The sequence below is a fragment of the Syzygium oleosum genome, unplaced genomic scaffold, assembly GCF_021117445.2.
Source record: "Syzygium oleosum isolate NSW1041296 unplaced genomic scaffold, Sole_v2.1 Sole_v2.12, whole genome shotgun sequence".
Lineage (NCBI taxonomy): Eukaryota > Viridiplantae > Streptophyta > Magnoliopsida > Myrtales > Myrtaceae > Syzygium > Syzygium oleosum.
In genome coordinates, this window is record NW_026607496.1 from 4,697,670 (window position 1) to 4,724,455 (window position 26,786).

At 40.6% G+C, this 26,786-nt stretch overlaps 4 protein-coding genes across 6 annotated transcripts; all 4 read right to left on the minus strand.

The window, feature by feature from the left end:
* Positions 1–620: 620 nt before the first annotated feature.
* On the minus strand, positions 621–4,924 carry LOC115672366 (protein SCO1 homolog 1, mitochondrial). Its single transcript, XM_030594164.2, has 7 exons — positions 4,767–4,924; positions 4,329–4,520; positions 4,120–4,210; positions 2,040–2,252; positions 1,500–1,589; positions 1,261–1,393; positions 621–998 (listed from the first exon to the last, which is right to left on the minus strand). Exons 1-7 carry the CDS (start codon positions 4,902–4,904, stop codon positions 884–886), a joined length of 972 nt encoding a protein of 323 aa, XP_030450024.1. The 5' UTR covers positions 4,905–4,924; the 3' UTR covers positions 621–883.
* A 1,043-nt stretch (positions 4,925–5,967) lies between these two features.
* Positions 5,968–9,267, minus strand: LOC115672252 (uncharacterized). Of its 2 annotated transcripts, none has more exons than XM_030594022.2 (7): positions 8,982–9,267; positions 8,511–8,781; positions 7,524–7,724; positions 6,761–7,442; positions 6,523–6,629; positions 6,392–6,437; positions 5,968–6,296 (listed from the first exon to the last, which is right to left on the minus strand). In XM_030594022.2, exons 1-7 carry the CDS (start codon positions 9,177–9,179, stop codon positions 6,251–6,253), a joined length of 1,551 nt encoding a protein of 516 aa, XP_030449882.1. In that variant the 5' UTR covers positions 9,180–9,267; the 3' UTR covers positions 5,968–6,250. The 2 variants fall into 2 exon arrangements, with proteins under 2 accessions (XP_030449882.1, XP_030449881.1); XM_030594021.2 differs by having other exon boundaries at positions 5,968–6,299.
* Positions 9,268–14,637: 5,370 nt separating this feature from the next.
* Positions 14,638–17,308, minus strand: LOC115672401 (protein trichome birefringence-like 3). Of its 2 annotated transcripts, none has more exons than XM_056316599.1 (6): positions 16,903–17,308; positions 16,589–16,826; positions 16,039–16,216; positions 15,699–15,898; positions 15,171–15,329; positions 14,638–15,067 (listed from the first exon to the last, which is right to left on the minus strand). In XM_056316599.1, the coding sequence occupies exons 1-6, from the start codon at positions 17,093–17,095 to the stop codon at positions 14,740–14,742; spliced, it is 1,296 nt and encodes a 431-aa protein (XP_056172574.1). In that variant the 5' UTR covers positions 17,096–17,308; the 3' UTR covers positions 14,638–14,739. The 2 variants fall into 2 exon arrangements, with proteins under 2 accessions (XP_056172574.1, XP_056172575.1); XM_056316600.1 differs by having other exon boundaries at positions 16,976–17,109.
* A 2,061-nt stretch (positions 17,309–19,369) lies between these two features.
* LOC115672323 (acyl-coenzyme A oxidase 4, peroxisomal) lies at positions 19,370–25,012 on the minus strand. Its single transcript, XM_030594108.2, has 13 exons — positions 24,798–25,012; positions 24,275–24,379; positions 24,015–24,121; positions 23,734–23,811; positions 23,198–23,321; positions 23,024–23,097; positions 22,862–22,921; positions 22,607–22,716; positions 21,538–21,697; positions 20,580–20,656; positions 20,321–20,492; positions 20,139–20,231; positions 19,370–19,657 (listed from the first exon to the last, which is right to left on the minus strand). Exons 1-13 carry the CDS (start codon positions 24,823–24,825, stop codon positions 19,526–19,528), a joined length of 1,320 nt encoding a protein of 439 aa, XP_030449968.1. The 5' UTR covers positions 24,826–25,012; the 3' UTR covers positions 19,370–19,525.
* Positions 25,013–26,786: the final 1,774 nt, after the last annotated feature.

A 26,786-nucleotide genomic window follows, 5' to 3' on the forward strand; every position in this document is an offset into this window, starting at 1 on the left:
TCTATTGCTCTTCTCTAAATTAAAATCTCGTCATTCTATTACGATTTCTTCTACAGTCGAATCGACTATGCAGCTACATAATGGAAAAATAGGAGACATAACTTTCCAGTACAAGTGGCCAAAAAAAAAACAAAAAAGACAAGAAAGGAAGAGAACTGGTCAAAGCATATTAAGTGGCAAAGGTATGCTTTTAGAATAGACTGGAGATTCATTTGGTGATCCTTATTGTTTTGGTAAATTATGACCGATTTAACCAAAGTTAACTGCAGTTAGTTAACAAAGGATGGAAAGTGGAGCCACACTATGAAACTCGAAGGTACAAACTTGGTACTTTCGAATTAGAGGATGATAAGTGAATAATAGGATGAAAAGTGAGGATGATTTTCAGTATTTCCCTAATTCATATGATACGAATTTCTAAAATTTCGTTACAGACTATGCTTTGTCCAGGCCAAAGAGCTGTCAAATACTTCTCAGCCGCACAGAACAAGTAGCAAAGCATCTTGTGCTCGGCACAGCCACCATAAACCCATCATGACGTTAAGGCGTCCCTGTAGTCCCGTTCATCGGATAATTCAATGAACAGCCAAAACACATAAGGATATCGCTTCTACCAACAGTTGAACGCGAACATATTCTTCCTCTTAATTGTATGGAAAAGATAAAAGTCCATAAGTTCCACAGACATCTCTACTCTTACAAAAGAAATGTTCTCGAGGCGTCAGTATCCCCAACAACGGAGCAAACAACTCGACAACCAAATCGGTATCAAAGCAGCCATTAGTCAGAAGACAGAAACTAACAAATGATGCAAGCAACATTCGCTGCCGTGCCTGAAAGAAACTCTTCGAGTTAACCCGTGTTCGCTACCCAAAAGAATAATTTACTTTTGCTTTTTGTATTGCTTTATTTCATTGATCACGCCATCTGTAAGTGCATCGACATCATTATTCTTGCCGAAAAATTTCACAAAATTCATATCTGGACCCATCAAGTACCTGCAAAAAAGCTATAATGAGGTCCAGCAAAAAATCAATCCATTTTAAGCACTCCCAAGAAAAATGAGTGGGGTGAGAGATATGCAAAGGCATCGACAGTGATTATTCAACTTCGATGATATGAAGAAGATCTGATAATATCAAGTCACACAGAAAAATCTGTTTAAAATTTACTACATGCTGATCTCACTGCAGTAGTAACCACAGATAAAACAAGTAAGCAGCCAGATTGAATAACAAATGCAGGAACAGTAATACATACATGACTATTGAGTGATCGACAAGATAATCCGAGTCTTCCTCTGCCGTTTTCATATAGTAAACTCGATATGCACGAGCAACTTTTTTTATCTCATCTGGAGTACCGGTCAAGCCAATTAAATTTGGATGGAACTCTGCAACAGAAGTACCATACCATAGAATTAAACTATGCTCTCCAACGTTACTAAGTTAACCACTTTATCTGAAAGGAAAGAAATATTTCCAGCATTGATGCAACACCTTTGACATATTCATGGACCTGCTCGACAGTATCTCTCTCAGGATCAACAGAAATAAAGACAGGCACGATGTTGAACCCTGCTTTTTCTTCTGCAGGCATCAAAGAAGAAACCTTGATGTATGATAATCAGTAGAAAATATACTTAAACAAACTTAAAATATTCAAAATCTTAAAAGGCATGGTATGTTTGGCATTTTGAATACCGACAAATAATTCAAGAGTTTCCCTTAAGCAAATTCTGACCACAGACTAAGCATTCTTCGGCACTAAAAAGCAAATGTGCAGTACCCAAGAAGATTTGTGATTTACAAATTATGTAAAAGAACTAAGGGCGTGAAAATATGTAGAACAGATAGTGAGCAGTCAACGTAGCAGGGCAATAAAAGCACCAAAAGTCATCTGAAGTCAGGTTTTTAATCCAAAAAAATACTGTTTCAATCCAAGATAGGGTGTGACATATCAAATGACACCAATATGATGTTCCCTCTGTAATATGAAAGCTACCGAAGCACAAGCACAAGAAATCATCAGTAGCTTACTTATTTTATCAACTGCAGCTGCCAGCTTCAGTAGCTCATCCGGACAGATGTCGGGGCAGTGAGTAAAACCAAAATAGATCATCGTCCATCTCCCCAAGAAGTCCTTTTCAGTTACATTCTTCCCCTTATCATTAATAAGATTAAATGGCCCACCAATTGCAGCTTTGCCAACAGAAGGTCCTTGTTTGACTGCTTTTGAAGCATTACTTATATCTGCAACAATAAAACTTTGATAAGGAAGAAAAAAATGCAACAGCAGATGTAAGGATCAAAATAATTATCACATTCGACAAGGACATCTACTCAAATTAAAAAGTTAAAACTCCTTCTAAGTTGAAAGCTTGGCTGACGATTCTTGACAAATATGCACAATTAATGAAGACCACATGGCTCTTTCTTTTCGTTTATCTCACTCAGCTACCATGTCAACACCCTAATCCTTTACCGAGACTCTTTAAGTAATTCCTAAATCGTATCAACCAGCCTCAGACAATACAATAAACAACTAAGCAGCCAGAGGAATGTGCATATGCACCAAATCTACATGATATATTATCCAGATAACAGTGTCCACCACAATGAGACAAAAACAGTAACAAAAATGTAGGGCTACTCCATGCAATAATTACAAGAGATGGCTAATACATTTATGTAAGTTCACAATGCAAGGGGGCTACCTATAATATTTTTTCATAGGCATCATCATTTAAGGCTTTCACATCATCACTCTGTCCAAAGTCATATATAAGAGATGTACTTATCCTAGAATTATTAGCATCAGAAGTTGAAAATATGTATATAAAAGCCAATCTTCTTAAACAATGTAAGTATAACCAATAACAATCGGGTCGCATAACTCTTGAGTCCGGAATTTCACACACACACACACACACACACACACACACACACACACACACAACCCCCCTCCACAAACCCTCCCTCCAACCAAATCTAAGTGTCTAATGTTCCGTGTCCTCCACATCAGAAAACCCTCACACAGGAAAGCCTCAAGTAATTAAAAAGATCCACCCAAAAAATTAAGGGTGAACCAAATAAAAAAGAGGTGTCCGTGTAAAAGTAAACAATTAAAGAGAATGTAATTCTAGTCTTGCTAGGTAAGCTGAAATTAGAAGTAAAAGAATAACAAGAAAAGTAGTTATATATGTGGAAATCGCATCTTCAAGAGGCATATTAAATCTGCAATCCAATATTTCCTGCGACTAAAGCAAAAACAAGTTATCTTCATTAAAGCATCATAAGATTATTTAGAAGAAAGCCAAAATGAGTTCTCTTTTCTTCTCAAGCATGTCAAAATAAAGATGCAACATAAAAGAATAAAAGGAAGAGGGGCAGCCTCTTCTCCTCTCTTCTCATAAAAGCATCGTAAGGTTATTTAGAAGAAAGCCAAAATGAGTTCTCTTCTCTTCTCAAGCATGTCAAAATAAAGATGCAACATAAAGGAATAAAAGGAAGAGGGGCAGCCTGTTCAGCATAAATATAATCAGTGCGCAGATCACCCTGGTATTGATCAATGCCAGCAAACAAACAAAGTTCTATCATGTGTTCTGCATATTTTGTACATTTATGAGGAGATAAAGAGAACAAAGCGTCACTATTACTCTGGTGCGAAAACAATACTCGGAATTTTTAAAACAACTGTCGCATCTTATTATGAATACCTAAAATCCTCTAGAAATAACAGCAAATTGGTTAGGAATAAACTTAAATTTGGGAGAGAAGGCAGATATAAGTAAAGAAATGAAAAAATAACCACCGAAAGCCCTCATATCATATCTGATATTTTGTTAAACAGAGAAGATATAAAGAAATAGGATTAAGTTAGCCGGTAAATACATGCTCGACTAAATCAGTGAAATTGCATTAACATCAATATGCAATTAAAGTTCCATTTGCCGTATGGGAGCATGCCGAGAAAATTCCATCACGGGAAAAGATCATACGATCGCGAGAAAACAAACACTTTGCACATCAGCAGAAGCAAAAATCGACTTTGAGAAACAAATCCCACTACCAGACCCACGAGAATATACATAAGTACCTACTCACCATAGTAATCTACCTTCGATATGCTGTTTCTTTTCCTTGTCATAGTAAAAGATCAATCCTGCTCCAGTCGCAACCAACAGAAGAAAACTCAACCACGAAACAGGCTGCGAAGAACCGCACAATCACGCGTCTCGTCATTTAACAACGGCATGTACTCGAATAATCTCTCTACACTAGAAATTCTAAACAACATGAAGTAGAAAAAAGAGCGCAGAATATTACCCCTCCGCGCACAGGTTTGCCGGCATCGCCGCTTCGATTGGATCCTCCGGATTTCTCGTCCCCTCCACGAGTGGCCTCGGCGGGAGCTTTCGCCTCCGAATCTCCAGAACCAACAGCAGCTGCACTCGCGGCGGTCGAGAGGCACCTCGCGTACAACCGCAGCGACTTCACTCCAACGCCCGCAGGCACGAGCTGAAAGAAGGCAAAACGCAAAGAGCGGAATAACATAACCGAAGAACACAACGAGCAGCCAAAGCAAATCCGAAAGAAGAAGAGCGCGATCAAATCGAAATGATCGAAGCTAGCAACGCTAGCGAGCTTCGAATCAGCACTCATCGCTCGAGATCTGCTCCCACATCTTATACGAGCAAAACAAAGTCGAATACATTCCGAGACGAAGAGAGCATCAACCGAGACGGGGAGATTTCGAACACGAACCGGACGGAGGATCGGAGAGGATGGGCTCCGGACAGCCCCGGGCGGCGGCGGCGATGGCTCCGCGGGCCTGCCCGGCGGGTGGAGGCACCGCCGCGCGAGGCGGAGGCGGCTCGTGCTCCGGGATAGGATCGTCGCCATTGGAGAGAGCTTGAGGAGGAGGAGGAGGAGGATCGGAGGAGAGTTTCGAATGGCGATCGAGCTTGTTAAACCCTCCCCCCCACATCTCTGGGTTTGGAGAGGAGGACGAAGGAACGGAAGGGAGGAAGTTGTGGGCCTCTCGATGGGCCTCGTAAATGGGCTTGGGCCCACGTTCGACGGTTGGAAGCCCATTTGTTGCATTTTGCCTTAAGCCCAACAAAAAAGAGAAGGGGGAGAAAGATCATTCTGCTAAATGGCTTTTTTTGTCCGTGCACGCTTTGTTGACCGTGCTTAATAAGACCAAGAATTCGATTTGTAAAATATTAATTATCCATATTATCGAGATAATTGCTGCATTGGAAAATCGAGGATGTCTTCATATTTTGGGTCATGTAGATTGCTTGAATATCGCTGTTCGAGAAGTGGTAGAATTGCAGAAAACGCTACATATGGATGTTACCTTGCCCCTATCTGGTTTGCAACAGAGGCAGTCGACTTGATAACTTTCGAGTGTTTTTCACGCGTAATGTCTTCTTAGCCGCGGAAAAATGACCATTCACTCCGTGCAACTCTCCGTGTTTCATGGAGTCAAATGCTGATACAGACATTCAATATGTGTTAACTTTTACTGCAGCTAAAATACTAATCTTCGTGGAGTATTAAGACCAATTTCAAACCCGTTGTTTAGATGTACAAATGCTAGCCATAGACTTGGAAAAATTAAATTGGTTACAATTTTGACGAAACAGGTTCAGAAATCTTAATTGTATACATATGGGGCTAATGTTGAGAATTTTTAAGACTGCTCCTTCTGTCCCAAACTATTATGAGACTTATCCAACAAGAGTAGTGACAGAATTATAGCACCAGTCGGAATATTAAGTTGGAGTCAACTGATGCAGGAGCTTCGTGCAACTCAGTGCAAGGAAAATCCCATGTTTTGACATTCAAAATACTTACTCTTGTCAATCTGCGATGGCCAGTAAAATATCACATCCTATGGTAAAAGAGAATCACACATCCAGGATGAACTTGGAACAGAACCAACCAGCAAAAAAAAATGTACAAGCAGCTGTGGAGATTGGCTGAAAAGGTAATGTATGGTTAAAGAAGACTTTGAAGTACACTTAACAACTGCATACAAAGCGTACTGTATCGCCATTCCATTGAGATTTTGAAGGAAAATAATCAGAGGTTTAGTATATATGCACCAAATTAAGTCAGTGCTCTAACATTAGACACTACAAACAGGGCTAGACTGGCTTGTCTGAGTAGATTCAGATCACTTTGCCGTTAGCGTTGTCATTGCGACGTATCTGCTTCAAGTAAAGTTTCCTTAGAGGAAATCAATTCTCTGATGCGTAATTCTCCTGGTCCAAGTTCTCAGATCCTCTGCTGCAATTTCAAGTTAAAAAAATCAATGCTTTTCTTAGCAGTACTCAAGGAGGAAAATGATGCAACATCAGAAGTGGAAAAAAAACTATTACCTGGGCTCTGGATGCTTTGTCACAAATTCCATTGTTCCATTTAGGCCTGAGACACAAATTCGCTCATGAATTTTTTTCGTTTGCATCGTTGGAATCATATGTAATTAAGGAGAAGCTTGACTAGTCCAAACCTGAGAGATTCATGTCATTTTCTGAAAGAATTTCTGTAACTGTTCCTGGAGACTCTGACAGACACTGATGAGCCCCCAAATTGTTACCTCTTGATTCAGGAGAAGACCTGTGGACCATAACACTGATCATATATTGCTAAATAATTAACCATACGGACTGTAAAAACTGAAGCCATAGATAAACTTCTTAGCCAAAAATAGAAATAAGCTGAAATACAAGATTCGAGCATTAACATACTCTGAGATTGTTACTGGAGAAGCATCTGATGTTGGCTGGCTAGAAGTAGTCATCCCGTCGTAGTCAAAATCAAAATCAACTAAAAATTCAGAAAATGAAACTCCGAATGCTTCTAAGTTGGGAAAATCTATGTCAAAAATGTCAACGTCACTTTGAGATTGAGATGTCAAAGGATTGTCAGCCTGCTCTTTGCCCAAGCTAGTTGACACATCAGGATTATCAAAATCCAATCTTCCCTTAACATGTTCCCTTCTATGAAGTCTCTTCAAATCTGTCTTGGCTGGTGAGGTAGAAGAAACACAGTGGCTCCTCTCGATCGTGTAAAGGCCACCTTGCTTATAAGGGCTCACTGTAACTCTTTCGTAGGAAACCACAGTGCAGCGAGTTGGGGTGGCCTCTTGAGGTGTAGTATTGTTACTGCAGCCCGCATTTGAAGACACTTCTACCGAGGATGCAGATTTGTCAGTCACAGACGAAATCCCTTGTGGTGGCGTTTTCGGACCAGATGATTTTTTTGGAGTACACGGCAAAGGCTGATTGAACAACCTCTTAACAATACTGGACCCTTGAACCAATGAACCACTGATCACACTTTTCTGGGTTAAGCTCTGCACTGACCCGGAAAGGTTAGCATTTCCTTGATTAGTGCTGCCTTCAATTGACTGTCTAATTATACCTGCAGCTGCAAAAGACTTGGTAGTGAGAACAACTTTGAGATTGATTGTAGAGAAGTAAAAACCGCACTTTTCTTAGAAGCACCTACATTTGTCAAGCGACCTGCTTGAGGATGAAAGAGTGCGAGTTTTCTTTGCCAATGAAGTAGCTTCCGCTGAAGTGTTTGGGCCCTTCCTTTTGCCTGAATATGGTTGACCTCCTGAAGGCAGAGAGCACTTCTCCGGATTTAAACCGACCTTCGAGGACATGGATGGTGGCACAGGGGAGGGCGTATTGTACGCAGGACAACCTGACCACAACAAAACATAAGAAGAAAGACATTAACAGTAGTTCCCCCTCAACAACCATTGACCATTCATCTCCTGGTTTGTCATGCAACGGCTCCATGTCGACTTAGAAGAAACCAAATCTGCAAGTAAAAGAAATCAAGCAATTTTGCAGCATTGATTTATATCCTGAAAGAATCATTGTAATGTAAACTGTTTTGGTGCATTATCAGTTAAATGCCATTACAGCATTCATCGGTTTCATCAAATTCCGATATGAGTAACTATCCAATTGTACACCCCACAAAATTATTCCCCATCATCATAGTAAACTGTTGTTTCATACTCCATTAGAATCGGATCAGTACTAATTTCTATATCGAAAAGTCTCCCATCATCAAGTGTCACAAAATGGTGATCACCAATTCCTTCCATATTAGAAAAGAAGCCTAAAAATCAAACTGACACGGGACCTGCATGATTACTTCCTCAAAAGACAGCCCTCCAATCATTTCCCTCATTTTCTTATTGGTTATATGAATATATCACTCTCACTAGCTGAATCTTGCTAAGCTTTGAAACCCATTCGGCATCCATAGAACAGAAACCGCAATCTCCTAGGCATTTCGAAGTACAATCCCTGTTTTCATCATTGCCCAATCCAGATTTATCGTTCTACATTCAGCAAAACCAGGCCAACCCATGAGAATGCCAGCAAAAATTTGCTAAACAAGAATCCCGCCGCACGAATTACCATCCTGTTAGCCAGAGAAGAGTATTGACGGCCTAAAAAGGGCTCGGCTTTGTACCTGCGGGTGACCCGCTACTCGGGTTAGACGGAGGATGAGCAACCGCCAAATTGGCGACAGGAGGAGCTGGGATTGCCGGCGTGGGCGGACTGCCACAACCGGCACTGGCGTTGTAAGTGCTCATAGCGTCCTGCATACCCTGCAGCAGCGCCTGGATCCTCCATCGCTCCTGCTCCAACTGGACCCTCTCCTGGTCCACCGCCACCTTCTGCTCCTTCAAGCTGATGTACTCGTTCAGCATCGCATCCAACGTCAGCAACCCCTTCGGCGCCTACTCCAACCAACAAAACAAACATTACAAAAAAACAACAAAAACAAAAAAGAACAACACACATCGATCCTCAGATGTACAAGCGCTAGCACGTTCGCCGAGCCGAAGCCGCCACAAACAACGAGCGCGAAACGCACCCTTCGCCCGAGGCGTAAGCGCCGCGACGCGTGAAAGAGAGCGGGAGGAAGGCGAGAGCGCACCTCGTGGAGAGGGGACTTGGCGAGGAGGGAGGAGGCCTCGGCGCGGAAGGCGGAGCGGCTCTGCTTGTAGCCGCTGTCGTGGAGGTAGCGGTCGACGATGAAGGCGATCTGGACCGGCGTGACCTTGCCCTTGCCGACGTTGTCGGCCGGCTTCTTGCCGCCGCCGCCGCCGCCGCCGCCGCGCGGTTGCTTCCCCATCGGCGATGTTGCAGCGCGGAGGGAGCGCGGAGCAGAGAGAGAAAGTTGGAGAGAGAAAGTGCGAGATCTGAGAAAGATGGAGGGGAGGGAGGGAAGCTTTGTAGAGAGAGAAAACGCGGGAGCGTTTTGAAATTTTTTGGGAGGAGCTGCTCGTCGCGGTTATAATTTGCCATGAAATCGAGATGACAAACGCTGTCGTTTCTGCAACATCACCTTCGACGAAACATCTCTGGCTTGCTGATTCAAAATCAAATACACCAACTTTATCTTGAGTGATGATTTTGATCTTGAACTTTTTTTTTTTTTGGTAATCGAGGTGTCCGGGTCAGCTTGCGCGCACTTCGACTATTCCTCGGGGGAGACTAGCACAGCAACCCACCGTCATGGCCCCCCACTTAAATCACAAGTGCTCAACTGGGGAATCGAACCTGAGACCAGTGCGCCTACCCACACAATCCCAAGTACGCCCTAACCAACTGAGCTACCCATGGGTGGGTTGAACTTCTTTTTTGTCTCAATAAAAAGCACCAATTTTTACTCGAATTCAAAATCTGACCCCCGTGATGTGAAATTTTCAAATTGTTCGGGCCAGATTTGGGATTCAAGTGAAAGTTTGTGATTTTTTATGAAACAAAAAAAAAGTTTGGGCCAAAATTGTCACTCAAGATAAAATTGATGCTTTTTTTTCGAAATATGCCCATGTGGTCTCAAAACTCAACCAGTATTTCCTCTTTACACAAATCGATAGATATTCAAGTTTACCCATGTGTTTATATAATCAAGGGTTAATATCACGAGAAACCCCAAACTGGAACACCCGTGACAATTTTACTCTGAACTAATTTTTTGATTACCAAAAACCTCAAACTGGTACATGTGTGATAAATTTTCCCCGAACTATTTTTTTGACGACAAAAAATCCCAAACTAGTATACATGTGACAATTTTACCTCAAACTAATTTTTTGACCACTAAAAACCCCAAACTGGTACACCTGTGACAAATTTAACCTCCGTAAGTTTCCGTTAAATTTTACTGTAAAAATTGCTAAGTTTGATGACACGTAGTACTTGACGGGTGAATCAGTTTGGGGTTTTACCCTCTCTTTGTCACAAGTTTATCAATTTGTGATTTTTCGTGATATTAATCCAATTTAATGAAGGGTAAATTTGTTTTTGACCAAAAAAAAATGATAGGTAAATTTGTCACAAGTGTATCTGTTTAGGGTTTTTTATGGTCAAAAAATTAGTTTGGGGTAAATTTATCACGGGTATACCAGTTTGAGGTTTTTGGTGGTCAAAAAATTAGCTCGGGGTAAAACTGTCGCAGGTGTATCAATTTGAGGTTTTTAGTGGTCAAAAAATAGTTCAGGGTAAATTTGTCATATGTGTACCAGTTTAGAGTTTTTGATGGTCAAAAAAATAGTTCCGGGTAAAATTGTCACAGGTGTACCAGTTTTGGATTTTTCGTGGTATTAACCCTTATAATCAATTACTGTATGCTATGGTTACACTTGCGATATATCTAATCACACTGCATGATAATTTACATTTTGATAATGATACCATGCATGTCGTATTGATAGACGCGGTAAAGAAGAAAGGGGTAAGTGCATTGGAAGCCCTAAAACTTGTCACGAAAGTGTAATTTGAGTCCTAAAACTTTCAAAAAGTGCAATTAAGTCCTAAAACTTGTCAAAGTGATTCGATCAAGTACTTCCGTTGGTTGCATTTTTAAAAAAAATTTAGCACTCGATTGTACTTTCGTGATAAGTTTTAGGATTTAATTTAACTTTTTGAAAGTTTAAGGACTTAATTGCACTTTCATTGACAAGTTTTAAAACTTTCAATACACTCATCCCGGAAAAAAAAAATCCAATTTCCATTTGCAACCTACGTGTTGGCATCAAATGTTTGTCTGCGATGACAAGCACGATTCATTACCACTTGCATCGCCTACACGTTGAAGAGTTTAATGCTACTTTCTATCCTATTCAAAGAAAATTTTCCATCCCTAGTATAGATAAAGGTGAATAAAAAATTCAATATTTTCATATTAGTGTGCATTAGAGGCAACAAATTGATGGAGAGGTGAGGAAAAAGGCAACAAGCCCTAGGTCATATCCAAAGGCGACGGAAAAAAAAATGATTTTATCACGTTTTAGGTCTATCCTTAGATAATGAAATTTATTTTTGTTACCGTAGGTTTAAATTCCCTCCTCAATGGCAACAAAGTTTGATTTTCGTCCCCTAAGTTAGACCTAAAGAGACGAATGTTTGTCTCTGTAAGTTAAAAATTGTTCCATCTTTCGTCGAATCAATGGCGACAAAGCACAAACTTTGTCCCTTAAGTTGGGAAAATTTCGAATAAGGATCCGAAGTGCTCTAATTTTCTCAAATAAGAGCATGAAGTGGACTTTGTGTCAAATAAGAGCCTGAAGTGAACTTATATTCTCAAATAAGGACCTAAAGTGACTATAATAGTTTCAAATAGAGGCCTCACCCCGCCAGCTCCCCGACCAGCTAAATTTTCCAGCCGACCAAGGGCATTTTCGTCCAAAAACAATTTTAACATAAATTTTAGTTAAATTAGATTTAAAATTAAAAAAAAGTTAAAAAAGAAAAAAAGAAAAACAGGGGGCAGGGCTGGTAGCCAGCCCTCCTTGCCTGTGGCTGTCGCCTCGTCGCCAGTGGGGCGGCGACCACAAGCGGGGGTGGCCTCCCCCTTGTTTTTTTTTTTTTTTTTTTAACTTTAGCTTTTTTTTTCATTTTTTTGTTTGTCTTTTATGGAAAAAAACTGAAAAGGAAAAAAAAGAAAAAGAAAATCAAAAAAATTTAAAAGACGAAAATGCCCTTGACTCCGGTGAGGTGAGGCCATTTTTTGAGACTGAGATGGCCACTTCAGACCTTTATTTGAGACAAGGTTCACTTTAGGCCTTTATTTGAGAAAATGAGGGCACTTCGAGTTCTTATCTGACATATGATTTACTTTAGACCCCTATTTAAGAAAATAAGAGCACTTCGAATTCTTATTTGAAATTTTTGCTGTTAAGTTTGACTTAAGGCGACTAGCTTAAGAATTTGTTGTACGTGGTCGATCCTAAGATGACAAGAACTATACTTTGTCGCCTTAGGAGGGTAACCTAAGGCGACAAAAAATGGTGTCTTTTCGGCTTTAGCCGGCTTTCGACTCTATGGCCTTTGGGTAGTTTAATACGTCGACATTTAATTTTATAAAAGAAAATGGGGGTGTATACTTCGTGTACATTATAATGTCATTGTATTAAAATGGGGTGGGTGCTAAGAGCGAATTCATTCTATCGAAATAAGTTCAAGGTGGATTTCTCCCAAAGCAACTATATAATGCATCACAGAGAGCGAGAGAGAGAGAGAGAGAGCGCGCCGTCGCCGCTGTCGCCGTGGGCACCAATGAAGCGGGCGGCCGCTCTCTCTGCATGACCGCCGAACGACACCCCCCGGACCTCGGACGTGAGGTCGGCGAACTTGATTGAAGGCCTTGCGGGAGCGGAGAGAAGAAGCCATTTTTGTCTCTGAAGTTTTCTCAAGTCTCAGAATATGCAGTGTCACGTAATATATAGGACTGCAAAGCAACGAAACTGAATGTTTGAGATCATCTCGCTTTTTGCTTCCGGGAGCAAAACGAAACCGGAACAGCAACGATTCCCGATGGCCTAAACAAGAAGCTTCCGATCAAGATCTTCTGCGACTTTCAGCACGTAAATCACGAATAAGGGATCAGAGAAGATGGCATCTAAAGCAAATCATTCTTGAAGAACACGAAAAAGAAAATGATTTTGGTAAAGTGCCAAAGCACAACTTCATGCTGATGCAACGAGTCAACGACTATGATCATTGAAAGCTCTGAGCTTGGTAGAGTGACCTTCGATGGCTAAAATAGCATGCAAGGATGGCTCTCGAATCCTCATTTGCTAATGTAGTCCTAAATCCTGTGGCGATTAATCCTTCCGGTCAATTTTGGCAGGAAATCGCTGACGAGGTGGCGTATTAGTGCCGGCTGTCCTATTTGGCACTGCCAGCAGCACTGACGTGGGTAATTTTGCTAATTTTTTTTCCATTCTTTTTCTTTTCCTTTTCCTTTTCGTCTTCTTTTCTTTTTCTTTTTTCTTTTTTCCCTTGTACCCTTTGCCGGGCCGGCGAGGGCGGCCCTTGCCAGCCCAAGCACAGGTGTCCCTCGCCCGAGGCTGGTGAGGGCCAGGCGAGGGGAGGCCAGTAACTTCCGCTAGCCATCGACGAGGCTTGGCGATGGCCAACGAAGGTAAAAAGGAAAAAAAGGAAAAAAGAAAAAGAAAGCAAAAGCAAAAGAAAAAGAAGAAGAAAAATTCACATATGTAACCATACCAAAGAAGTACAATTCTTTGGGAGTCCTTTCAAATCATATGTAACCATGTCATGAGTTTCAAGAATACTTCAAAAAATGAACAAGTTAGAATTGGGTTCTTGTGCTTTAAATTTTTTGAAGTCTTAACTTCAACGGTTCAAAGTGCAACCTGACCCACATGTCCACTAGAATGAAGGGATTTAGGCTACTTTGGAACAATTCATTAGTCCTTGATAAAACTACCTTTATAGTCAGACAAAGAATTAGCTTCTGTAACAAGTATATAATACATAAGGAAGGAGAGAGAGAGAGAGAGCTCATCGCCATCGCCGTCGCCATGGCCGTCGCCGCCGCTGTTGCTGTCGCCGTTTGGCACCGATGAAACGGGCTGCTTGTCTTTCTCACGAAAGTCCCATCTGGGAGCATGTTGATCTCAGAGTATGCTCTGCATGCACAGCACCGCAAAGCAACTGAAACTGAGGATTTGAGATCGTCTCGTCTCGCTTTCAGCTCCAATTCCTGATGGCCTAACGGAGAAGCTTCGACCAAGATACTCTGTGATCAGTGAAAAGCTCTGAGCATGGTAGAGTGACCTTCAATGGCTAAAATTAGCATACCAGGAGAATGAGCGAATGGGGTCGAACCCGCCCGAGTCTTTGACTTTTTTGACTTTTGAGAGCGTGAGCGAAGCGTTTGAACAGTCGAGACAGGTTTTGTGGACTCCGGCGAGCACCTCGTTTTGCTTGTATCCCCAAAGGAATACAAGAGGACGAATTTTAACCTACACAAGCTTTACAACATGATTAAGGTGATTGTGTGTGTGCAGATTTTCTGAAGTCTCTTGTCCTGCTTATGATCCGCCATTTTTCATGTTCTGAAACGATCTGTAAACGAGGAGCAAGCTATGTATTAGATTGGGTCTTCTCCACAATCGAAGTTCATATATATAATCTTGTCCAAGAAGATAAAAACCATATGCAAATGGTTTGGTTGATTATTCAACTACATGACCGATTTATCAGAACTCTGCTCTCAGAAGACCTATAAGAAAAGTTAGAAGTCTACTGTACGTCGATAACATGCATGACCAATTGAATCATTTTCCAAAAGGGTGGTCAACACCTAAAGGTCGAAATCTCAGGTGCTTATGAACATATATAATTTAACTTTCGTTGGGGACAAGCATAAATCTGTAATGTCTCTATAAATAGGCATATAGTATCCGATTCCATGTATCGGGAACTCCGGGCAAGCACCAATGGATGCAATCGGCGTAGCGTGACGGATCGGCTCTCTGTTCTTTGGTCAATACCTTGCCTCCACTCTCGCCATAAACCGACACGTGGCCGTCGACCCGGTACTCAGATAGCTGTGTTATGTTGATGAAAGTGACTGAGACCCTCATCTTCTTCACTATGCTGGAAACCACATCAGGCATTCTGTTGCTGCCCCACACTCTCTTGACCTTGACTGCTGGTTTCGTTTCGTTGTAGCATTTGATGCCATTTTTATTGCCCCAGTCTTCGCTTCTGTATAGGCAGAGTACAGAAGTTTTTAGCACGCACAAATGGTCGCGCCGTGCACGTAAAGTTCATGCGATTTAGGGGGAGAGAGAAAGAGAGAGAGAGAGACCTGAAGTGGGTGGGAGACAAAGTAGTGAAGAAGAGACGGGTTCGGTTGGGATCAATGGCGTAGTCGATCCAGTTGGCCCAAGTCTTCAAAGCGAGTCTATATGCCGTCACTCTGTCCAACCCTTCGTACCCTTCTTCTCCATTTGCGAACGATCCCCACCTGCATCTACTATATTAGCAAGTCTTCACACAAAAAGATACAACCCCGCTCTATACGCGTCTGCATCATCTTAGATCGATTGCGTATGAAGAGAAATAGATCATTTTTAGACGAAATCGAATCATTGTTACTCGATGAAGAGAGAGTAACTGGTCATTTTAACTTTTAATGCAAGGGTATTTGTAAAAAACTAAAAGCACGACAAAACTCACTTTTAGCTTGATTATATAGATATAGATATTAGTATGTTTTCGTAATGTTCACACTACTTAATAGCATAGTTTTCACGAAAAACTTGTTAGTATGTTTATATCATTGTGCTCTAATTACACATAGTTTATTGGAGAGGCTGGAAAGAATGAATAGTACAGTGACTTAATCTGGAGACCGCTCATCCACCAAATGTAGGAATTGAACACCAGGAGGTCCACCCCTTTCCAGTTTTCGGCGTGCTTGGAGATCGAATCGATGTGCAATATTCTCTTATCTGGGTCCGAAATGATGTATTGATCCGTGTTCGATTCCACCAGAAATGGCGCCCAGTAGAACTCGATCGTTGTGTTATATTCCTAAGATGCAAAGATATGTTGCATGAGATGAAAATCTTATGCCAGACCACTGATTTAACCTAGGAAAGAGGAAAAAGTAGAATGGCTGTGAAATTGAGCTCACTGGACTAATGATCGATTGCCTTCGTTTAGGAAATTACCTTGGCTCTGAAGACTAAGTGAGAGCGAGAGCGAGAGTGACTGAGGGACTTTTGGTCCTTTGGTATGATGGATTGCACCATGCAAACGAAGGACATCCACTGGCCTCTCTGTATGGAGTCCCCAACAAACATTAGCCTCTTCCCTCGAAGCTTCTTCAGAGCAACTCCTGGCTTAAATCTGCAAATTACAGTAATTGGCATAGATGAGAGAAAAGGAATCACATGAATAAAATGCCTCAACAATTTACATACATAGCTTAGCTATGGATTCTAGTGGGTTGTACATGGTTCTTTTTCCCCTCCACGACAATCGACTTGCGATCTATACCCGACGCAAGCATGTTCAGAATGAACTAGATTGTATGTGCATCGAGTCAACACATTTACTTTTGCACACAAGTGCTAGACTTGCACGAGAGCATTCGAAAATGACCCAAAGAAAAAGAGAAATCGGAGGTATCATTGGATTTATGTGAGAGTAATAACCAACCAAGCAAACTAACTAATATGTCACTGGCCAAAAAGAAAACCAAGTGAATTCTCAACTGACTTGGGCAAGTAGCAATCATCTGGTTGCCATTCCCAATGAAGATAATCCGAATCAAGCCGTCCATTTCTTTTGCAGGTCACTTGCTTCTCCAGATAAGCGCAGCTCCGTTCCGAGTAGAGAGGCCTGAGTGAAGCATTGAACAACCACTTGCCTCTCGCTGTGTCATTGCACTCTTCCGGGTTGAACTCGGACCGGCCGTCGCCGTCGATCTCGGGTCTATATTCTCCACTTCCAACCCCTGCATCAATGGGACACAAATTGTTAGCTAAAAAATTCTCGTGTGTATGGGGGAGAGCGAGAGAGCGAGACTTAACTGTATTTAGGGATAGCATCTCTGTTGGTGCAGGATATGAGTCGGAAGATGGAGAAGGAAGAGAGAGAAAAGACCTTCTCTGTGTATAAGAGAGCTATAAGTGCACAAGTGCATGTCAGGACATAGACTACAGATAAAGGGATGTTTCCTCTGTATGACTTCAGTTTGCTCAGGGTTAGAATGAATGACAACATTGTATCTCAGAGAGAGAGAGAAGAAAAAGAAGAAGAAGAAGAAGAAGAAGAAGAAGAAAAAGATGATGATGATGATGATGATGATGATGGTGATGGTGATGGTGATGATGAACTTGGGATCATGAGAGAGAGAAGGAGATAATGGATGATATATATATTTTCTGGGGTTCGCTTACAAGAGTAGGAGTGAAGTTAAAGCAATGCAGTTGCATGGGATTCGACCTTCTAGGATGTTGTCCTTTCAAATGATAATAGAAACAATTGCATGGGTTGAGAGTTTGTGCGCTGAAGCATCCCAACAGCGAGTAAGTTAAAAGCTAGCAAAATCTTGCATCTTGGGTATCACAGCAACTGAAGAGAGAGGAAGCTACGCGATAGTACCGATTCCATTATCGTGTCATTTACAATGCCTATTATCTCCTTACATTACTCTAATTTATTGATAGTTCAATTAGTCACGCTTTGAGAAATTAGGTTGGATTAAATAGTTGTTGATGTTTGTTCTATGTAATCCATTGCCGGAACATTGAGCCGATCATCCAAGATATTGCCTGCTTTGGGCCTCGACTAGTGTGATCGTGTCTTAGGCCCTTTAGCTAGAAGAGATGTGTCATTTAGGTTATAAGCCACAAGAACTCCCTCTCATCCTATCGAGGATCCAGCCTTCCCCGACCATCCAAAAGCTTTGTAAGTTCTTTGAGATCATGAGACTCTTCCACAGGTCAAATTCGATATGTTTCCGGCAATTTAAGTGTCGCGTTGTACATGAAGCACTACAGCAAAGTGTTCTGTGATCGGAGTTCGAATTGGCACTTTGGCATCCAGTTATAAATCGAGTATCATGGTACTACAATTTCTTGCGGCTAGGTGTAGATTTTGGTAACGCAATGTATAATCAAACGGTAGATCCAGAATTCTCGACGAGTTCTACTTATTCTGGTACTTCCAACACAAACTATTATTGGTCATGTACGACAAGCAATCAAAGAGTGCAATCTACCAAGTCATTTTCGTCCATTACAAGAATCAGGAATCTCAATATGGTGCACGAAAAGGCATTACAAGGAATCACGCAGGTCGCTTATACATCGGACCAGTAGTATCACATCTCGCACCTCTTTGAAGTAATCAGTCCCTGTCAAGGAAAGCTACAAACGACCTTCAATCCAATGTCATGCATGTGATGTAATCCGTACTATTTTCATGTGTCATATCTTTTTATCTTAACCAATTTCAATATCCAATCGATGTCTATTATTATGAGTCAATAATCAGCATTTCATATATAATTCTTTCAATACAAAGAAGATGACAAACTATGTTTTGCTCTTCCCTGTTCTCAAAACAGTACGTGCTCTGTGCCATTTTCGCCTTTGCTGAATCAAAACCAAAGGGCATCACCACCTGCAGTAGTAACTTCAGTCAGCCGGATAATCAAAAGGAATCACATTGCCATGTCCCTGTCGGCTGTAATGACCTAGGATTCACTATCCGTCATAGTCCACAAGTGTCGCACCCATGTGCCTACATGCATCAAGAACTTCACATCCCCAACGGACATGCGCCTTGTGTATCGTATTTACATTTTGTGCAGCACAACAACTGTCCAAGATCCATATTATATCATTCAATTTGTGCACAAAATCGTGGCATGTTATCTGAGAACCGTGTGGTTTTGGCACATTTTCACCCTGATGGGTGCCCCATCAGCATATATTATATACAAGTGTATGACAGACAACCTGCCAAGATATAAAGGTATAGGGTCCCTATGTTGCCTATTTACATCAAGCATATGAAGTGGCTATGCTATCTCAATTGGCTTGTACTTCAAACCATCCATCAGTCCAGTGCATTTGGTTCTCATTAGTTTCTGTCGTCGGATCAGTTGGTAAAGGTGATGTGATTCTTTCATTTCTTCCTGGCCGAGGTCTGTTCGAACTCAACCTACCAACACGCAATTTTTTGGTGATTTAACTCGATGCCTCTAGTTCAACATTTGAAATGACATTTCAAACTTGGATTTATCTAGGCAAAAAGAGTAGATCTTCACAATTCACACGCCATCTTCTCAGGAACTAAATCATGAGTGGCGATACAGGTGTTTGATGCCTGAGAAATCTTTAAAGAACAAGAAAGAAGATTTACCCAACCAGCTTGAAACAACTCACACCCTATGTAGACGACGGCTATTGAACCAGGCACAAGTACCTAATGTGATTTTTCAGTCTTCAAGAGTCTGGATATGCCGTGCATTTTATGCCAGACATGATGTAAACAGGAAACACCTGCATTACTTATTTATGCTCCCGTCTGAACGATCAAGACTCTTTGTTACAGTATTTTCCTGGTTTATCATGGTCCCAGATTTACAGAATCCGCATGAACAAGCACACCCCGTAGAAGGTTACAGGGAAGATATTTACTCTGTTACAGGCGACTTCTTCGACCTGATGCAGCTGGCTTGAAGCTGGCCAAACCTGTGATTTCCCTGCCGGTGACCAAGCTGTTGATATCATAAGTGCCTTCATAAGTGTAGATCGGTTCCAAATCGCAGAATGCCTGCAGGACGACCGAAACAATTTTATCCAATAGGAAAAGTCCACCCTGCATGACTGGATTTTATGTCCATGTCCACTAAATGTTCATGCTCCAAAGGAACTAGAAACAATTCCCTTGATCATGAATTAATGAGCTCTGCACTTGTGAGTCATCCTCCATAAATAGCAACAAACTTCAACTTTTGCATTGCATGGATACAGTATTTCAAGCCTATGGCAACCACTGGGCCTCCAAATTTTATTTACTCTTGGCCTTATAATTCACTCACCAGGTGCCCTAATAGTTTTGAGTGTAAGGAGAGCTGAACAAAGTTATCTGATGCAGACTGTGCCGTATGATAACAGCACGTACTTTATTTTTAAAAGCCCAAGATTGCATTAATGGAAAGAAGAAAATCCATTTCGCCATCTTATATAAGTTAAGAAGGCTGACCATTTTGTTGTAGTATGCAGAAACTTCAGAATTGAGAAGCAGAACAAACCTTTGCAACCAAAAAATCAGACAAGATCCCATTGCCACCAAGCAACTCTCTGCCCAAAGCTACTGTTTCCCGTGCCCTCGCAGTGATCCATGACTGAAGATAAAAATTTATCCACAAGCCAATTTAACTGCATGGTGAATTTTCCAGATATATATTACATAGCAGAAAAGAATTAGGTTTACCTTTCCCAAGCTAGCATGGCCGGGGGTCATTTTACCACTTTCATAGAGTTTGCAAAGGCGCCAACCGACGAGAAACATAGCTTGAACATTTCCCAATATCTGGACAAGTTTCTGTTGGTTTATCTGGAAAGAGGCCAGTGGTGCACCAAACTGCTTCCTCTCCTTCAAATACCTTTGAATCATTCATAAACAGTCAGGCAAGTCATTTGAATTCCATTCCCAAGTATCTACAGAAAGAAAGCCATCACGTGGTTTGCACCTGTGACAAATATCATATACACCCATCGAAATTCCAATGGGCTGCCAAGCAACCATAACACGTGAAACTGCAAGCACCTGTTTCACATAAGAATATGCTCATTTACATTCTGCAACTTAACTCTAAAATTGAAATAGATGAACATGGACACACCTAAACAGAGGTAAGAGTACCCAAGCACTTGTACAATACATGAAACAAGCTTAGAAGACGTCCAAATGGATTAACAAAGGGCGAAACTTTAGCATTTTTCAAAAAATTATCCTTCAGAGAAGTAATTCCGTCCCATCTTCTAGTAAAACGGCGTTGTGAGTTCACAACAAGAAAAACTAAAAGATAAGAGTAGAACACGAATCCTCAACGCACGGTTCTCACATGATTAGGCTGAAAGACCACAAAACTACCATTACCATACATTGCAATCATGATCACAAGAGACATAGGACTGATCTACATCATTTACATTACATGGGAAGCAATGGATAAGCCGGAAAAAGCACCTCAAGCTCTCATTTTAATTGTGTTCGCATAATTAATACAAGGAAACCCAGTCCACAATTTTGCTTGGAAATTCCACTGAACTAGTCATCTATTTCCTGCCAATTAAGTCTATTGAACCTATAGACCATTCTGTAAATAGCCAGTGAATATGATTATTAAGCACACCAGTGGCAAAATTTGATGAAGGATAATGTCATTATTCAGGTGTGCATTAGCGTTAAGTCATCTAACTACAGTAAAAGGGTAAGGAGGTTTTCGGCAACTTTCCCGAGGCAGTGTAGGTACTGAACTATAAAGGGACATCTCAAGATGGAGTGACTTGAAAGCACTGATGACAATGTACTGTAGCTACATTGGCGCTAAGAAAGCTACACCTTCAAATTGACTTAATAGCACATCATCACGCTGAATATCTAGGACCAACAAATGAAAGCAGGAGGAAATGGCGACCTTGTACCTTGTTCGTATCCTGGAATGAATTGACACCAGGCAACCTATCATTATCAGGGACAAAGACTTTCTTCATGATAATATCTCCATTCTGGACAATGCGTAGGCCAATTTTATTTTCCATTTTTCTAGCTGTTAAACCAGGAGCATCTTTCTTTACTATATATCTGCAGGACAAACAACCTTCGGTAAATGTCCACATGTGCAGAATATGTAAGCTGACAAAAATCCAGCAAGACTTTGTAGAACCACTACCAATTGATCTAAAAGCTTAAGCTGTTAGATGAATGTGTAATTTAATATTTCAATATTCTATCACTCCCCATCACGATTAGTCCGGTCTTTTTGCCAAGTACTAAGTGTGAAAATATGTAATTGGGGAGGCGAATAGTGGTTGGAAATATTCGAACTCAGGATCTCCTATTTTTATATTATGTAAGATTTTGTGGGACCAGTGCCAACTATTCTAAAAGCTTAAGCTATTTGATGAAGGTGTAGTTTAATATTTAAATATTCTATCATATGGAGATCTGGAAGATGAGAACAAACCGCTAACTATTGAAGTAAGATCCAAGTAATTATCCTGTTAATAGATTCATTAATCCCTTGATCCCATCTCGATTGATCCTCACGGATCAAGATGGAAGATTCTGCTGTGACATTCTTACCTATTACTAAAATATGCTTTCGCAATCCAGTCATGCAAAAAAAAAAAAAAAAAGCTCTACGATTGAAACCTCAATCAAGCATCTATGTTGTTATAATAGTTGTTCACTATTTGCATTACCCTGGCTGTGTGAGAGAAAGATAACTATGTCCTTTTCCTCTTCTCTTCTTTTCTTAAGGGGTTAACAAGAAGAGCCATACAGAACAGAGCATATAATTGTGTGAACATGTAAATAGAATATACTACTTCCAACCTATCTTCAGAGCAAACCAAAATACAAATGCAAACTCATTTAGCAAAAATCCATGCTAATCAAGAAGCCTATTTCGAATCCATGCATGAGAGAAACTAAAGTGTCGGCTGGACAAGCAAGCATCTGATATCCTAAATCCCAACTCATTTAGCATACCCATTTATTTGATTGGTTGAAGTATTTCTAGCAAAAATGACCAGCAAGTCCGCAAAAGTACTATTCCCAATCCAGCGCTTTTGGCCTTCAAGAATCCAACCCCCTTCCACCTGTGAGAAAGCCATAAGAAGTAAAACAAAATACTTCAAATTAAATAAGGTTCTTCGTTTATTAAATATTTACTTATTCATAGAGTTGTTCTCTCTTGATTGGTGTTGTTTTAGATATCAGAAGTATACTGGGTGAAAACCATACCTTTGTAGCTGATGTTTTCAAAGCACTTGCATCACTTCCATAATCAGGTTCTGTCAACGCCTAAGGATAACAAAAGAAAAATCAAACAGCTAGACTTCAGGAGAAAAAAGTTTCAAATGTAATGATGAGAAGCACTGCAGACCTAAGAGTCAGTCCACTTACCCAGCAAGCCACAGTATCAAATTTCGCCAAAGAAGGTAGGTATTTCTGCTTCTGTTCCTCGGAACCACACAATGCTACTCTTGATAGTCAAGTCAACAAGAATTAGCATTAATACCTTGCAATAAAACCCCTCAGAGGAAATTGAAAGAAGGATATAGAAGATCAAGTCCTTACCGATAGTGAGCATTGCCAAAGAAGAGTGAACCAAAATAAATGTAGAACAGCTTGCATCCACCCTAGCAACTTCAGCCGTAGAAATAGCACTTCCAGTAATGGAGAGACCAGGGCAACCATAACCCTAATTAGCCAAAACAAGTTAAGCATTTAGCCAAAAAAAAAAAAAAGCCAAAACAAGTTAAGCATCAGTCACCATAAAATAATATCAAGCAGCAAAGGGACTGATTTTTCAAGGTTCATTGAATTATGGTGCATGACAAAAATGGCAGCAGCTAAACATTCAATCCAAGTGAACTGCATACGTCTTGTATATACATTGGCCAAGACGTGTTACATGGCAAATGAAGTCGACAATCATGCATTAGAAGATACTTGTCATTATACACCCAAATCTTTACGGGCAAATGCTTCCTACAAATATCATAGATATTGTGAAATATAATAAGAAACAACATACTGGATTTTTTTAACAAGAATTTTCGTAATTGCACATAGCTGCCAGGGCCAGATATATTGACAAAGCAGAAAAGTACCTTAATAGTGCCACCAGCAATACGAAGTGCGCCAAGCTTTGGAACAATATGAAATGGGAATTCTGCCTTCTCCCAATACTGAAGGTGGAAAAGTCGATATGAAACTTTTTCAAGCAAAGTATAAGAAATAAGACAACCTCGAGTATCAAGTGTTAGCGACAATGGTTTTTTTTTTCTTTTGGTTGAAGTTAGTGACAATGGTTAAAGTTAAATATTCTGGCATGACTAGGCACCACAACCACATTTTAGCTGCACATAAGAACAATATTCAGGATCCATACCTTTGCCATGATTGGAGCAACTTCCTTTTCCATACATTCTCTAACTTTCTTCCGGATAGCTTGCTCCTCAGGAGTCAATAAGTCATCAAAATGATAATAATCTGACGCTGAAGCACATAAATATGAAAGAAGAAACATAAGGGACAGAAGTATTTCTTGCATGGACAACAGAAAGGGACTGAGGGTTAGCAGCATGTCTAGAATTTACTTCAGAGCCTTTGAACTACACAATAAAGCCGCAAAACAACAATCTTTCTTACTGCAAGGAGGGAAAATAGAAGCCGGAGTTGCCTGAGGAAATCCAACCGAAACATCCAATCCCGGTAAACCGAAATAAGAACTCCTCGCCTTCTTTTCCAGATCATCTGAAAGGATGATATCAAATTGCATTCATCAGAATCAAAGCAATCCAAGCTACTGCTACGTATGATTCCCATAACGAATACTCTGAGCATTAACATCAACATCGGAGAAAGCGTCCAAACGGATCCTTGGGCAGCTCATGATAATTGGAGCTCAATCCATCGAACATCACAAGACTTGTCAGATACTTGACGTTCTCGTCAATCCAATCAATACAAACTCTATAGAGAGAGATAGAGAGAGGATTTAATCGATGACCCAGATGCTTCTTTTCCATCAAATGGATCTTGCGCGCGCACAAATCAACAGAGCCTCGAGAATTGCAGACACCCAGTAGCAAAAATCTAAAATTTAACCGAACCCGACAGAGCTTCGACCCTGCAAAGCACCCAGCCGGGCTAACAGTTAGCTAACACCAACCTGGCTTCGCAGACGTGTGAGCAGTCATGGCGAGGCAGAGTGGAGACGACCGGGCGACAAGGAGGAGGAGGCAGGGAGAGAGAAACGAAGCTGATCTTTGCTCTGCGTTGCTTTGACTGAGTGTGGGTCGGTCTTGCGAGAGTTAAAAGAGGCTTATTAGGATAATGAAGATGACGACGATGCGTGGGGCAGTTGCGTGGGAGAGAGAAGATGGGAGACTGGGCACGCTGGCCTAGGCGGGCCTCGATAGTGTATGAAAACAACGAGAAAATAGAGAAAATTCCAAATAAGGAGACATGGAATAGATGTTGTTTCAAATATAAAGGCCTCACCCCACCGATTAGCATTTTCATCCAAAAATAATTTTAACATAAATTTTGATTAAATTAGATTAAAAATTTAAAAAAATAAAAGTTTTTTTAAACAAAAAGAGAAAATCAAGCAGGAGGCTGCCCTCTCGCCTGTGGTCGTCGGCCATCGCCGACGCCCCATCAGCGATGAGGCAACGGCCAAGAAAGAAAAAAACAAAAAAGAAAACAAGGGAAAAAATCAAAAGACGAAAATGCCCTTGACCTCGGTGAAGGGCTTTACTTTAGATCCTTATTTGGAACAATGTTCAATTCATGCCCTTATTTGAAAGAAAATTTATTTTAGGCCTTCATTTGAAAAAATGAGGGTACTTCGTGTTTTTATTTGAAATTTTCCCAAGAAAATATGAACGAAAATCAGTCATTTTTAATTGAACATTTGAATCATTCTTTTAGCAACCTATGACATTGGTCGATCCTTTCAGGTTCCCGTCGATGCGATTGATTATAATTATCATACGTAATCAACGGATTGAAATTTAGAGATCTTTTAAGAGATGATATATATAAGAGGGGAAATTGACGGAAAGATTTTGGAGCGATCGACCACTGCGAACAAATTGTTGTCATGTCGGATTGTTTTGGAGCATGTTTCTAGTAGGTACGGTGAACCGGGAGTCTTACTCTTGAAAGAACGAAAAATCACTTTATGCAGAGATAAAGGAAGGACTCGTGCCCTAACGTGCATCCTATATTTTTTCGGGTTAATATAACGAAAAATCACAAACTGGTCCATTTGTGATAATTTTACCTCAAACTAATTTTTTGACCACCAAAAACCCGAACTGGTACATTTGTGACAAATTTACCCTCCGTTAGTTTCCATTAAATTAAATTAATATCACAAAAAATCATAAACTTGTACGTCTATGACAAACGGAGGGTAAAACATAAAATTGGTACATTCGTCAATTGCCGCGTGTCATTTAACAAAATAATTTGACAGTAAAATTTAACGGAAATAAAATGAGGGTAAATTTATCACATGTATACTAGTTTGGGGTTTTTAGGGGTCAAAAAATTAGTTTGGAGTAAAATTATCACAGACGTACCAATTTGAGATTTTTCACAGTATTAACTCATATTTTTTTCTGACACCCGTGAAAACAATCTCGAGCTCATTTGGGCGGGCTTTGGGCCACTTTTTATTTTGTTAGTTCTGCAACTTGGAGCCAGAAAAGGTTCGACCCGCGTAGGGCCAACCTTCTTGACCATGGTGAGCTCAACTCAAGCTTCACTCAACCCACCTATTTGCTCAAGTTTAACAATGAGTGATTGAAAGCTACAAAAAGTTACAAACTGCATGAAGAATGGGAAGTTATCAGGCAATTATATGCAATAGAGGGAATGGTTTCTTTAGAATTAGGGGTGAATATGGTTCGGGTATTTATTTTCAGAATTGAAAATGTGAATCGAATCGGGATTGTCTTTCAAATTTGTTGGCTCCCGGGTAAAACTTGGAATCAACCCTCTATTTTTTTTCCCTGTTAATTTCAATTTGTTCATTTCGGCCGTGAATCATTTATTTTTTTTATTCTTTGAGTTTTTATTTGTTAATAAAGGAAAATTGTCGTTAAAAAGAAAGTCTTGACTTGTTCAAAACAAATTCTTTCATGAAATA